Source organism: Cebus imitator, unplaced genomic scaffold (genome assembly GCF_001604975.1).
Source record: "Cebus imitator isolate Cc_AM_T3 unplaced genomic scaffold, Cebus_imitator-1.0 Scaffold97, whole genome shotgun sequence".
In the NCBI taxonomy this organism is placed as follows: Eukaryota; Metazoa; Chordata; class Mammalia; order Primates; family Cebidae; genus Cebus; species Cebus imitator.
The window spans coordinates 5,155,234-5,169,380 of NW_016107412.1; the positions used below are offsets into that span (position 1 = coordinate 5,155,234).

Sequence of the window (14,147 nt, forward strand, 5' to 3'; positions counted from 1 at the left end):
TGATTTTTTGTATTTTTAGTAGAGACGGGGTTTCACCATGTTGACCAGGATGGTCTCGATCTCTTGACCTTGTGATCCACCCGCCTTGGCCTTCCAAAGTGCTGGGGTTACAGGTGTGAGCCACCGCGCCCGGCAAAATAAAACTTTTAAAAAATTTTCTTAATTGCTCTAATATCAAGAAGCCCAGAGAGTCCACTGTGTGTCCCCTCTTGTGTGGACAACTCTCCTGATGCCCTGGAGTCAGATGGTAAAGCTGGGTAACCAGGGGATTTAAAGGTAAGATGCTTCAAACCCTGCTGCTACATTTTGGGAATTTGTCTTGGCCTAGATAACAAACTAGAAGATCAGAGAAAATAAAAGGCATTACTATTTATTGCTTGCTTCACCATGTCTAATGGAGGCTAGATTTTCTTTTTTGGCCCTGCAGACACTGGAAAGCACAGTCAACATTCGGTCTACCCTTGGTTCTCTGGCAGTCACAGACAGTGTAACATTTTTTTTTTCCTGACTTAGGAAAAATATTGACTACTGTCCCAGAGAGCATTTCTATATATTAATAACTTCAAATAGATATATCACAGAATTTCAAAACACTTTTTATAAAAGCATCTTATTGTCAAACAGGGCATGAAAATATTAACTGTTCTAAATTCTCTAGTTCCCTTCTTGCCTGTTTAGGCCAAGGAATAACATTAATCCAAAACTGACTTGTTTTGACCCAGAGTACAACTTCCTTTTACCACTGACCCTTGATTGCTGAGACAAACCAAAATAAGTACATTTCTCCTCAGCGCTAAGTCACAAATGATGCCAGCAGCAAGACTGCTTCAAATCCAGGCCCCTGGGAGGCTTCACATGAGAAGGATCACAGACTGATGAAATAGCCTTTTACAGGAAGGCTGAATGGCACTTTCTGAGGGATTATCGATCCAAAAACGTACAGTCCATTAGATCCGACCCACAATGTAACCCTGTGTGGTATAAACCAGATTACTCTTTACCCTAAAATTTTTGAGAAGCAGTTTATATTCAGAGTATCTCATAAAACACTTTGCCATTCTCTTAAAAATATTTAGATATATGTAAATAATCATATTAACTCGATTAACATATTTTTATAATGGGAATCTCAGATTACAACAGACCACATTAAGATTTAATTAACTACATTCTAGAATCACAGAATTATCAAGGAGATTAAACAACCTATTATGAGTTTCATTTATTAACTGATCTAACTTTTCCTATAATAATGTTCTTTTAATTTGTTATGGGGGTAGAAGGGAGTAAATAGGAAGCCATTCCTTTTGTCTTCCTCACATATATATCTTTTTACTACTATTAATTTCCTATTATTTCTCTGTTTTCTTCTCTCAGCCAAGTATGAGTCCAGAGGTTTCCTCACAGGGGTTTTAGGAATTTCCCTCAGTCTATTATCAATGTTCAAAGAACTCTCCACGCAAGCTGTACTAATTGTTTCTCTATTCTTTAGGGCAAACACTGGAGAAGAAAATTTAACTTCAGCTTTTTAAATACATTCCCCAAAACCACTACTAACTGGAAAAAATGTAAGACCATATGTATTTGATAATACACTTTTCAAACATATGAATCCTGATATTAAGAAAGTTATATATTTGACAATATATTTTAAAATTCAACGAAAATCCATTTCACACTCCTAGTGTAGCCCACGATTGTTAAATATTATACTTCTGCTGCCATCTTGTGGTAATTGTTGAAATCTCTCTCTATCTCCCCCTGTATCTTCTCCCCACTGTACCCCCTATTTTTGGTGTCTTTCCTACCTTTAAGAGGGTACTTCTATTCAAACCTTAAAGATTCCCTTTCTTAAGCCATTGGGGAGATGACCTGAACTATGCTCTAGAAAGAGAAGGGAATGTTTGCAGACTCCTCATTCTGCATGTAATATGCTTCTTTCCTCTTTATATTTTTCTCATTTAACAACAAAGCCATTCCTTTTAACAATATAATTTTTTAAAAAAATTCACAGGTATAATTTTGAATAATCTAGTTATTTTTTCCTAAAAGGAAAGGGAACAGATTAAGGGAAAATAAATGTGCATTCTATCAAATATTTTTTTCCCTTCCAAACTTTTTCTAAATTGTTTCTTTACAAAGAAAGGGGTGGGGGAAGCATCATGCATTCTGCTATAAAATGCCACATGACAGAATGGCCCGTCAAACCATAGTCACCTACTGTCAGGAATCAAGAAAGATCCTGGAGGAGGAGACAAGAGACCTCACTGCAGAGACAGTATGGGAAGTCAGAGCTCCCCAGGGAACCCAGGCTGGAAGGAGTGGGTACCCCAGCATCCTTTATTATTTCTAGGCTGGCCGGTGCCAGTTCTGCTATGGACCTCACTGTCTCATGACAAGACAGTTTATAAATCTGAAGGAGGATGAGAATCGAATGTTTTTCTGGTGATGTACTAATGTGAGAATTTTTTAACCAGAATGACTTATCCTCAAAGAAAGATTATATTTTATGAAAACCACCATCTCCATCTATCTCTATGTCCCCACTGCAATTCCCATGAAGAAGTTGACAAACAGCATGTAATGAGTCATTCAAACACAGACACAGAGAGAACTCGGTCAGAATTCTTCAAACAGGGCAGTGGCGAGCAGAAACACAAACCAGGGAAGCAATCCATTTCATTCCTTGTTGAAAATGATTTTAGATCAATCTTTCCCAAACCTTTCTTGTATACCCATATTGACATTATGCACAATATGTATTTGTATTTAAAAAAAATCTATGAACTCCTGATACTTAGCCTTACTCTCAGCAACATAGCTACACAGCATGGATTGGATGTGATTGTTGTATGTTTTCTTCCAACACTTATTAAAATGTCTATAACTATGAATTAAATTCACTTGTCTACCACATAGAAACATTCCTGGTGCCACCAATTATACGAATACCACACTTTGGGAATCATTGTTATAAAACGTAGGTGCTGGCTAAGTAGAATTGAGTGAATCTTACAACATTTACTTATAAATAAGTAGCTTTAAGTGACACAGAGTCAACATTCTGATTTTTAGAACCATAGCTCAGATCAGAGGCTCTCAAACGTTTTATGCACAATATGTATTTGTATGCCTCATTAAAAAAAAATCTATGAACTCTTGATACTTAGCCTTACTCTCTGCAACATAGCTACACAGCATGGATTGGATGTGATTGTTGTATGTTTTCTTCCAACAGTAATTAAAATGTCTATAACTATAAATTAAATTCACTTGTTTACCACATAGAAACATTCCTGTTGCCACCAATTATACAAATACCACACTTTGGGAATCATTATTATGAAACATAGGTGCTGGCTAAGTAGAATTGAGTGAATCTTACAACCTTTACTTATAAATAAGTAGCTTTAAGTGACACAGAGTCAACATTCTGATTTTTAGAACCATAGCTCAGATCAGAGGCTCTCAAACATTTTTTTCTGCAGTGATTCACAAAATAGATAACATTCCCATGTGCAACATACTCTGGTGGAAAGACAAGACTGCCTGTGGATTGTGTGCAATTTCCTGCCATATATTTGTAATCTTCCCAGTCAAGAAAGCCAATTGGAATGCAAGAAAATGGCTATCCCTAGGGAGGTGTCTGTGAGTGCACTCAATGTTATTTTTTGAGAAACAAATTATTCATGAATTTTGATTTTTAAGCCATTATTTACTCGTTTCTACCTCGCAACAAATCAAATACACACCATTGTGTCTTGGCACCACAGTTAAAGTCAGCCAGAGTAAAACATAGGATATTGGATTGAATATTTTGGAGTGATATTTTTCTCTGAGAGGAGACTGAATTGAGTATGAACTGGTTTTATTCTTGGGAAGTCTTCAGGGTTTTTAAAATTTGCTTTTAAAACATTCTAGATAGTGCTGCTCTTACCTCTTCTCTGAAAAGTAGCATGTGGGAAGAGAAATGTATGGTAAGCGAGGGTTTTACTTGGCTGAAATTTTTACTGTAAACAGACCTGGTTTCTACCCAAGGGTTTACAGCCTAAGATACAAAAGAATTTTCTATTTGGAAAATGTTTAGCATACGTAGCCAAGTCCCTTGGTGACCATGTGATACATGAAATTAGCATTATCTGTACTATGTGGGCAATGAGAAGCATCAAGAAAAATATTAAAATTTAACCAAAGGCTTATAGATTTTCTTGTTAGACAATCACGGTACCATAGAGTTGAATAAACAGACTCACGAATATTTGTAAGAGGCAAACATATCATTATTTTTAGAATCCTGTAAGGTTGTTACCAGTACTTTTGCAGTGTTTGTGTTCAGGGTGCTCGAATAAAGACACGTCTGAGAATTTGAAACACATTTTAAAGTTCTCTCTAAATTGGCTAAAAAGGAAGGACAGTCTGAATTAGGAGTAAGTCCGAGAGGATAAATGAAGAAGTATATTTGCAAAATACCTATTACAAATAAAACAATCAAACTAAATCTAATAAGCTGATTACAGTAGATGTCTTCCTGGATTTGCCTTAATAAATAAACACTCACATGAAATCGGCACAGTCATGTTATCATCTTGCACATGAAAGTGCTATCAATGGGTTCAAATACATAACAAAATCAATCCAAATCAAATCTTGGAATAACAAATTAACTGCTTAGGACTAATTTCCAAAAATATACAAAATCAATATGCACTAGAGAAAAGTTGAACATACAGCTAGCACATTGGACAGGATAAATTACAAACAGTGTTTTAAAACTTTTGAGTCGATATAAACTTAATGTTGATTGAATTTAAAACAACAACATTTTCTAAGGTAGTATGGGTTTCTATGATATTCATACGTAAGAAACAATATAAAAATGTTTAAAATAAAATCAACATAGTATACCCCCAAGTTGGTGACCCATCAATAATGTTTAGTGAGTAGTGCAGAGAAAGCTAAGCATTTTAAAAAATGAAATCTGTTGTTTAAGAACAATAAATAAAACAAGGAGATTAGTTTCTACTACCAGTTGTTATATAATAAAACAAATCTATTTATAAGATATACATTTTTTGGATATATTCATTTTGCAGTGTGCAAATATTTTTAAGCATTGTTTTGTTGTTTTGTTTTGTTTTGTTTTTTGAGACAGAGTCTCACTCTATCATTCTGTTGCCCAGGCTAGAGTGCAGGGGCACAATCTTGGCTCACTGCAACCTCTGCCTCCCAAGTTCAAGCGATTCTCCTGCCTCAGTCTCCCAAATAGCTAGGCGTTCAGGCATGTGCCACCATGCCTGGCTAATTTTTGTATTTTTAGTAGAGACAGAGTTTCACCATGTTGCTCAGGCTAGCCTTGAACTCCTGACCTCAGGTGATCTGCCCGCCTCGGCCTCCCAAAGTGCTGGGATTACAGGCATGAGCCACTGCGCCCAGCCTAAAGCACGTATTTTCAACATGAACAATTAATAAATAATTATTTCTGAATCCTCAGAAAATATAAATTATATAATATCTCAACTATCTCAGAACATGAAAGATTTTAAGAGGTTAGAGTGATAGTTTGAGTAAGAAATCTACTCCATATTTACTGTTATATGACTTCTACAAATAAAAGAGATCTAATAGGAGTTACAGATGTTAAGCCAGAAGAAAAACAAGTACCTGAAAGATAGTCACAGAACACGGGCAGATCCAGGAGCAAGGAAAAGGAGATGACAAATCATCACTGAGTAGAAGTAGGATGAAATACTTCAACAAGGAGTGGCAAACACTGAATCTAGTACCTTGTTCTGGGCTAAGCACTGGGCTATGTAACCAAAACAAAACAAAAGCATTTTATAAACTCTTAGATGCTGTGATCTACTTTGTAATAACATACCCAAGAAGCAAACACTCTGTTCTACAGGAAACTGATTTGGACCAACCTAGAGGGTTTTTACAGTAATAATTGCTATAAGAAATGTACATTTGTAAATTTAATAAAGTGGTGGCAGTTTGACACATCTGTGTGTATGTGTTCATATACATACATATATATATATATATATATATATACACACACACACACACACACACATATAAACACATTTTTTTCTTTTCCCTTCATTTTTTTTTCACTTCCTCTTTTCTCTTCAGGGAGCCAACAGCACAGCACACCAATGACTCTAGACTCAAGGTCAGTATTCCTTTCTGACAATTCCCAAACTTCTGAGCTTTCATTTTTGTGAAACAGGATATACTCTCCCTGGTTTATCTCAGAGCTCACAGTAACTTCCAAGAGCTACAAGAAACCTAGATAACAAGGGTCCTGAACTCTGATAAGCAGGTTCTCAATGGCAAATGAAAATAATTATTCATACTCTGAGCAACTACAAAATCACCTGAAAAATCTTATCAAAAGAAAGGGTTTTAACGTACTCTCAGCATCTCCTACAACTATGGTGAGAGGGCACTAGGAAAGAGGCCCTTGGTCAGGAAAGAGGAAAAAGATATGACATCTTTTGTTTTTTCAGGTCTGTCAGAAATAGTTTTGTGAGGGTCAAATTTCCAATGAATACAAGATTAAATGTAAACTTTCAACCTGTACATGTATTGGTAATTCAAATGGAACAAGAACTCCTGTTATACTACAAATACATTTAGAAAAGGCACATGACTCTGAAACCTGAACTAACCCCAAAGCAAAATCAACGTGTCTTAAATAACAAATATAAACAGATACATTGAAGACATCAATTCACAAACACTGGGACCCATGCAAAATTTAAAAAATGATCAACTTAATTTTGTTTCTGGTCTTATTTCTGAGATTTTTTAAAGGACACTTGCACAATGATTTGCTCAGTTTTCTCATTACTGAAATCAAGACACTATTGCCTCCTGTACAGCTTTGACTAAAAGCACATGTGAAGATCTTACACTCAGGTCCTGTCCTCTTCACATCACATATGGCAAAATACAAGGATGTTTACAAGCCGTGCTGCCTAAAAATCCTCTTTTCCCTTCCTTGGGCTGCCTCTTTTTAAAATCTTGTCAGAAACGTTTCTCAGCTGAGTAAGCTCAATAAATATCCTCTCGCAAATGCTCCTGTTAGCATATTACCATGTTCATCAGAAAGAGGTAACAGGTTAACATATTGGCATATTATCAGGCAATAATCAATCCATGTTGATGGTGGGAAAGGTAGGGATAAAATAATTCACATGAAGGACACAAGTAACAAATAGCAAAGGGTATTCCAAGGAGGTGTCCAAGGTCATTTTCACATCCTTCATAACCGTATTACTCATCTGTAACATGGCACTGAGATGGAGAAGTTGGATGAGGAAGGAAGAAGATGAAAGACTGGTATGGCAATCCCAAGAGCAGAGCTAACTGAGAAAATTCCAGCCTGGCATGGTAGATCCAATGGACACATGCTAGATACAAGGGTTCATTGGTCACTTTCTCATAAGGTTAGTCTATCACTGCTCCCAGACTTTTAACTCCCATTCTAATTTAGGGAAGGTTCATTTCTTCCTATTTGGAAGGATTCCCCACTTACTAAGCTAGAACCAGTCCTATTCCAAGTTTACATAGTATAGTGGTTGAGTACTTGGGCTCTAAAATCTTTGAGATTTAGGTTTGAAACTTTACAGCATTTCCTAGTAGTGACACCTTAGATAGGTGACTTAAATTTTCTTCAAGCCTCAGATTCCTCACCTGAAAAGTGGGGATGCCCTTTAGAGCTGCTGTGAGAAAACAAGGAGCTACTGCAGGTAAATAGCTCAGCACAGCTCTAAGATTGCTAATATTAGCTATCTCTATTATTGCTGTCATTGCTATTTTACAGCATTGTGTATTTTCAATATGAACAATTATTAAAGAATTGACTCTGGGCCCAAGATTCAGCTGAGACTTACTCGCTTCATTGAACTTACTTATATAAAAAGTAGGGCAAACTTCTTGATTTAGTCCTAAGGTCAAATCAAATGTGAATTGGATCAGAGAGGCAAAAGGTAATGAATTTTCTGGGGCATGCATCCCAAGGTATCCATGCCCCAGTGAAAGGAAGTTCCAGTTCCAAATGATCAACTTACATTATCAAGAATCAAGGGATTCATGACAAGAATAACTCAAATGAGTCTGGAATACAGTCTATTTTTATTTCTGTAACAGATTAATATTGATTCTAACCTTTGCTTGTACTCATTAAAAAAAAAAAAATTGTGTGCAGTTCCTGAGCACACACTGGCTAACTAGGCAGCCAAAACAAGGAATTTAGGTGTGTGCAAAAAAAGTAAGGGAAAGAATTAAGGATAACAGGTAAGTCTTGATGTGGAGTATATTCATTAAGAACATCAAGAATTCACAGATATCTATCTAAAACACTTGGAGTTCTTTGGCAGAAAAACAGTATTTTCAACATAAATGTAAAATATCATCACCGCCATCCAAAACAGCTTGCACTTTTCAAAGATAATCACTTGATCCCTATTGGGCATTTCTTAAAGGGTCTGAAAATGAGTACCGCAATAAGTCAGATATGTTCTTTTTAAACATGATCATCATACTGTACACTTGATACTTACGCTGAGAGCTCAGATCTTCCTTTCCTAGTATAATTTTCATCTAAGCATTCCTTAGGTACTTAGATCATTCTTAATGGAGATTGTGCATTATACCCTCTGTGGACACATAGAAATCTAGCTAATTGGACTTACTAGATTACAATAGTTAATGAATTCCAAGCTTAAGATATTGTCACCTATTACGTAAATTTTTAAGATTGCAATCATTCACTAAACCAGTGTTTATAGGCAAAAGTTTTTTTTTTTTTTTTATCATTCTTTTCAATAAATAAATTTCCTTCAGAGTCATCCTTCAGTATCCATGCGGGATTGGTTCCAGGACCTCCAAGGATCCCAAAATCCACTGATACTCAAGTCCCTTATATAAAATGGTGTAGTGCTGCATAAAACCTACACACATACTTTCATATACTTTAACTTATCTCTAGATTACTTACAATACCTACTGGAATATAAATTCTATGTAAATCATTGTTACACTATATTGTTTAGAAGAAAAGGCTATACAACATGTTTAGTACAGGCACAATCATTTTTTTTCCTGAATATTTTGATCTTCAGTTGGTTGAATCCATAGATGTGGAACCTATGGATAGAAAGGGCTCGCTGAACTTTCAAACTACATTTCTGTTCTTGGTGGTATAAAAACTGGGTGTCTTAATAGTTTGAAATGAACCTGTGGCAGGAATAGTTATCATTCAAATGCTACAGAAATCGTAACTAAACATAAGCTTTTCAATAAAGCATTCTCTTTCAGCCCCAGCATGCCCATGAGAATGGCACAGCCTTTTACAAAAAAAAACAAACCAGGTGACGTGATTGACTATCTACTCATCAAATCCTTACCTGAACATTCTTAAACAATTTATATTTTAAAAGCATCTTGTTTCATATTAAATGTTGTATCCCAGAAATACCTTGATAAATTATTTCCTGTCTTGGCCAAAATAAGGTAGCTAGCCAATGATAATTTAGTACTGTCTCTTTAAGTGCTAGGAAGAGTACCTAATTCTAACGGTTACTATCCCCATATATTATACCTGTCAAAAATTGTTAAACTCTAATGAGTCAGATTGCTGAAAATAAACTCCACACTTCCATTCGAAAGTATGAAAGTAAACGCTGAGTGGGAAAAAGTTTACCCTCACTCCCAGTGTAAATGAGCACAGAGAGGAAGTAGAAAAACTCCAGCTATTTGCTATAGACACAAACATGCACTGACCTCTATGATCCACTAACGATGAATGCTCCTACCCCTAACATGAAAATGTTGGGAAAGGGAGGGGAAGAGAGAGGGCTGGAAGAAGAATGTTGTGTGCATATCTGCCATCTTCTCCCAGTACATACAAACAACAACAACAAAAACACCTCCTTCCATTCTTAGAGATTTCCTGCCTCTTTGAGAGCAGATTCGGAATGAGAGTGGACTCTGGGAAGGAAAGCTTTTCTCCTGTCCCCGCCATACCCTGGTGAAATCTCCTCCCTGCTGCAAAGCGGTGCGGTTACTGTTTGAGGGGCATAGCCCAGACACAGAAATCTGAAATTTCAAAAATGCGATAAAGCCCGAGCCCGGCAGCCCTGGGAGGCGAGCAGCTGCTGGGTGACCGCTGATGAAGTGGCTTCTTAAGGAGGTGGGCAGATTGATTCCAGCTGCTGAGCGCAAGGCAGGGCAGCGGCTCGGAATGCACAGCCCGGCTGAGACAAGACTCAGCAGCAGCTTCCCAGGCAAGGGCAAGGCCAAATAGTAGCTGTTTGCAGTCCTGAGAAAAGGAAGGAAAATGCCACTGTTTCATCCAACAGGGGGACTTTCAAGGCAGGATGGCCCAAAGGTGCCATGTGAACAGTGTCACTTCGTAAGTGGAATGTCACTCAGAAAATCTTAAAGCTGTCCTCTGAGATGGCTGTTCAGAAGGTCCCACAATTCCTAAGACGAGTCCTTTCTGCCTGATTCCTGTTTTTCTTCCCCCTCTGGCTCCCAGCTCCTGGTATCCTTCTAATAACTCTAAACTCCTGCTCAGCCTCCCTGGCTCCCCATCCCATATAATCAATACACAAGAAGGACTCCAGAGGCAGACATGGAGGAGGTGAAGAAGACCAGCCGGAGACACTGAGCACCCTGGAGCTGACCTGGATGGGGACAGTGGAGAGGACATGCTCTTCGGAAGAGCTTGCTTCAAAGTGGGAGAGCTAAAAGCAGAGAGGGGGACTAGTTTAGGAGTCCCCTGAGGGCCCCAAACTCAGACAGCAAGTGATCTAAGAAGAGGGAAGGAGTAAGAGAGGTAGGCTGGCATGAAAGCACGCCTAATGCAATATTCAATATCCTGAGAAATGTACTTTCGGCCCTGCACTTCCAGAGACTAAAAGCCAGTAATGGGCTTTGGAGTCTGCACTTCCTCTCCCTAATGTCCAGAGGCGCTTTAATGCTGCAGCCAATCGATCAGCCTTCTCCGGTGAAGGCAACGAGTGGAGTGCAAAAGCTTCCTACTTGTGGCCAAAATCCACCCAGCCTCTTCTGCACACCCCAAACAAGCTACATACAACTTTGAACTGGTAGGATTTGTGTCTTAAAGTGCTGGAAAGTAAGAAAGGAAGGAGCCCTGGAGGCGTCCAGAGAAACAGACTACCCTCACCCCTCCGCCCTCTTCATCCCAACTTTTCCAGGAAGGGATTCAGAGGAAAACAAAAACGGAGGGCGTAGTATCCACCTTGGGACAGGGCTGAGGAGCAGACCCAAATCTGCTTCAGGTGCAAGATCACCGAGCAGACTCCAAGCACAGGGCAGCCCAAGGTATCGCACTTCTGGAAGACACACAATCAGAGCAAAGGAACGTCCAGAAGGTGGGGTTTCTTTGCAATGTCTTGCTGACATCACAGCTGCCTTGAAAGTGACCCTGTGAATAACCCCTCTCTCCTCCGCCTGGCCCCATGCTCCAGGCTGGATCCCTGCCCTACAGACAAGCCCCTGTCCCGCCTCTCCCCCGGCGTCCCCGAGCCCGCCAGCAGAGCTCGGGTTCTGGGCAAGTTCAGTCCCTAAATTGAACCCAACCCTATCCAGCCTCCACTCGCCCCTCCCTGGGAGGCCCGGACAGCCCCACTGAGCATGTCCAGTGGCCCGAGTCCCGGGGCTGCCACTGCGAAGCTCTCCAGGCCCCCGAATGGGCAGGGTTGGGTGCCTGCGTGGACGCCCCCAGCAGGGCGCACGAGGGACAGCCGCGCGACTGCAGCCGAGTGTGGAGGGCACAAGTTAGCTCGCGCGAGGAAACTTTCCGCGGTGCTCCTCCCCACCCCCACAAGCCACAGGGGCGCGTCTCCCAGAGGAGCTCGCCTTTCCCAGCCCGGCGGAGACAAGCACAGCACGTGATGGGCAGAAATAAAAATAAACACTTCCCATTCCCGGGCCGCGGGGCCACCCCCACTCCGCGCGCCGCAGCGAGCGAACAGGGGGCGCCCTAGGGCGACCCGCCCCCGCCGCCGCCGCAGCCCCCAGCCTCTGCGCCGCCTGCCCGCCGGGACCTGCACCCGGGCCCGCGGCCTCCGCGCCTACCTTTCGGACTTGGTGAACTTCCGGAACGCCTGTCGGAGGTCGTGGAAGGACCTGTACGTCTGCGGCTCGGCCGAGATGCCTTGCGCCCGGGTGGTCCGGGGGCCGATGTGGGTCGAGGGCACGGGCAGCACCGACTGGCATTTGTGGAGTTTCCTCTTCAGCTCCTGGATTTCCTCCTCCTTCTCCGACAGTCGCTTCTCCAGCTCTTTGATCCTCTCCTCCTTGAGCATGAGAATCTTGGCAAAGTCTTCCTCCAACTCGCTCATTTTCTCAGAGCCCCTCCGCGAAACTTTTTCTCGGGCGGCGGCGGCGGCGGCGGCGGCGGCTGGGACGGCAGCCGGGAGCGGCGGGCGCGGGTGAGCGAGTGAATGGGCGCTAAGTACTCGAGCGCCGCGGAGTGCGCCCTTAATGCGGCGCGGGGAGCCGCCTGCTTCGATCCGCTTCTGCTGAATGGACTAAAAGCACCGAGGGGAGGATGAGAAGTCTAAAAGCGATGGAGAGGAGAGGCAGAGTGCTAATCTCCAGCCTCTCCGGGGAGTAGGTGATTATCTTTCATTGAGAAACCAATTAGAGCTGCCCTTCCTCCCCTGAGACCCCCTCCCCCGTCCCCCTTTCCCAGTCGCTCCGTGAGAATACGCGCGCGCCACCCCACCGACAGCCGAGTTGCTAGCAGACGGTTGGATCAGAGAGCCTGGTCCCACTCCATCACACAAAACTCACTCTTCCACGCTATATGGTACCAAGGGAAGGGGGTGGGGTGGGGGGGAGCTTTATGCCACTTGATCCTTGAAATAGCAACAATTACCATGTGATCTGGCGGATGACGCAGCGCTTGTAACTGGATCCTAAAGAGTGTGAGTGTGTGTGTGTGTCTGTGTGTGACATTTCATAAATATTAAACTGCCTTTAGACAGTAACCTGCATAAATGCGTCTTGGTCTTCGCCTTTTACTTCTTTTCTGTTCTTGATGCCTGGATGGATTCAGTAAGGAAGGGGTGTGTGTGTGTTTGTGTATGTGTGTGTGTGTGTTACTGTGAAGTCCCATGGTTGTGACCCCAGTAAGAATGACAGGGCAATACCAGTTCCAAGGTTTTTCAGCGTAAAGCCTTACTGGACATAGTGAACTAAAATTGTTGGTGGGGAAGTTGGTTGAACATATGTTAATGAGCCAAATGATTACGGAAAAGAGAAAGACCATGCGTTAATTGTAAACTTTTTGTGTCTGAGTTTTTTTTTTCATCTACTACCGTTGGTTCAATGTTATATAGAGAGCATCCAAATTATATCACAACCTCGTCCTCAGTGGCTCTGAAGTGGTGGCCACCAGTGTTAAGCTGGGTCATCCTACCAGTTCCAGTTTGGGGGAAGAAATTGCATCTTTAATTATCTGTGTTTAGGTCTTACCTGTGCATCCACCATCTACCCTAGGCTAAAGGGATTATTATTCGACACAGTAGAATAATAGGGTATTCACAGATTCTTATACTTTCCTTTTTTATCTGTACATATCACAGAGAGTATTTATTTGAGAGTTTGATTTGGTAGTGAGTGAGAGGTATTTCTTCAGATAATAGTCAACACATTAATAAATGTTTTTTTATGAATAGTTGCAAAAAGATACCAAAAGATTCTTTCCTAAACAGTAACCTTCCTTAAAAAAAGAAAAATCAATGTATAATTACTGGCTACTTACAAAAAAATTATTCTACCTTGTCTGAAACAACTAAGTAAAGGAAAAACAAGTGTATATGTTATTTGGAGATTTGTTTATTATTTACTGTTCTACTTACCTGATTATTATACATTAAAAATGTTTTAAACCACATCTGAATTTCTTAATTGCACCAGATGCTAAAGTCTAGCTACATCTACTGATGTTTGAGAAAGGGTTCTCTATGTTGTTGACAGTTGCTATTCTGTTGCTTCCGTCTATTAATCTGCTATAATCCTTTTATAAAAACTAAAATAATTGACATTTTAAAATAATACATTAGAAAAAAACTTTGATCACATTCAAAAATCTAGGCATAGCT

At 40.6% G+C, this 14,147-nt stretch overlaps 1 protein-coding gene across 1 annotated transcript in view; it reads right to left on the minus strand.

Annotated features, from left to right (window-relative positions):
* Positions 1-13,856, minus strand: part of PRKG1 (protein kinase cGMP-dependent 1) — a 1,344,779-nt gene extending 1,330,923 nt beyond the window's left edge. Inside the window, exon 1 of the mRNA XM_017536379.2 lies at positions 12,115-13,856. Coding sequence (XP_017391868.1) covers positions 12,115-12,380 — 266 coding nt within the window. The 5' untranslated portion in view covers positions 12,381-13,856. The remainder of the gene's footprint in view (positions 1-12,114) is intronic.
* Between the last annotated feature and the right edge of the window lie 291 nt (positions 13,857-14,147).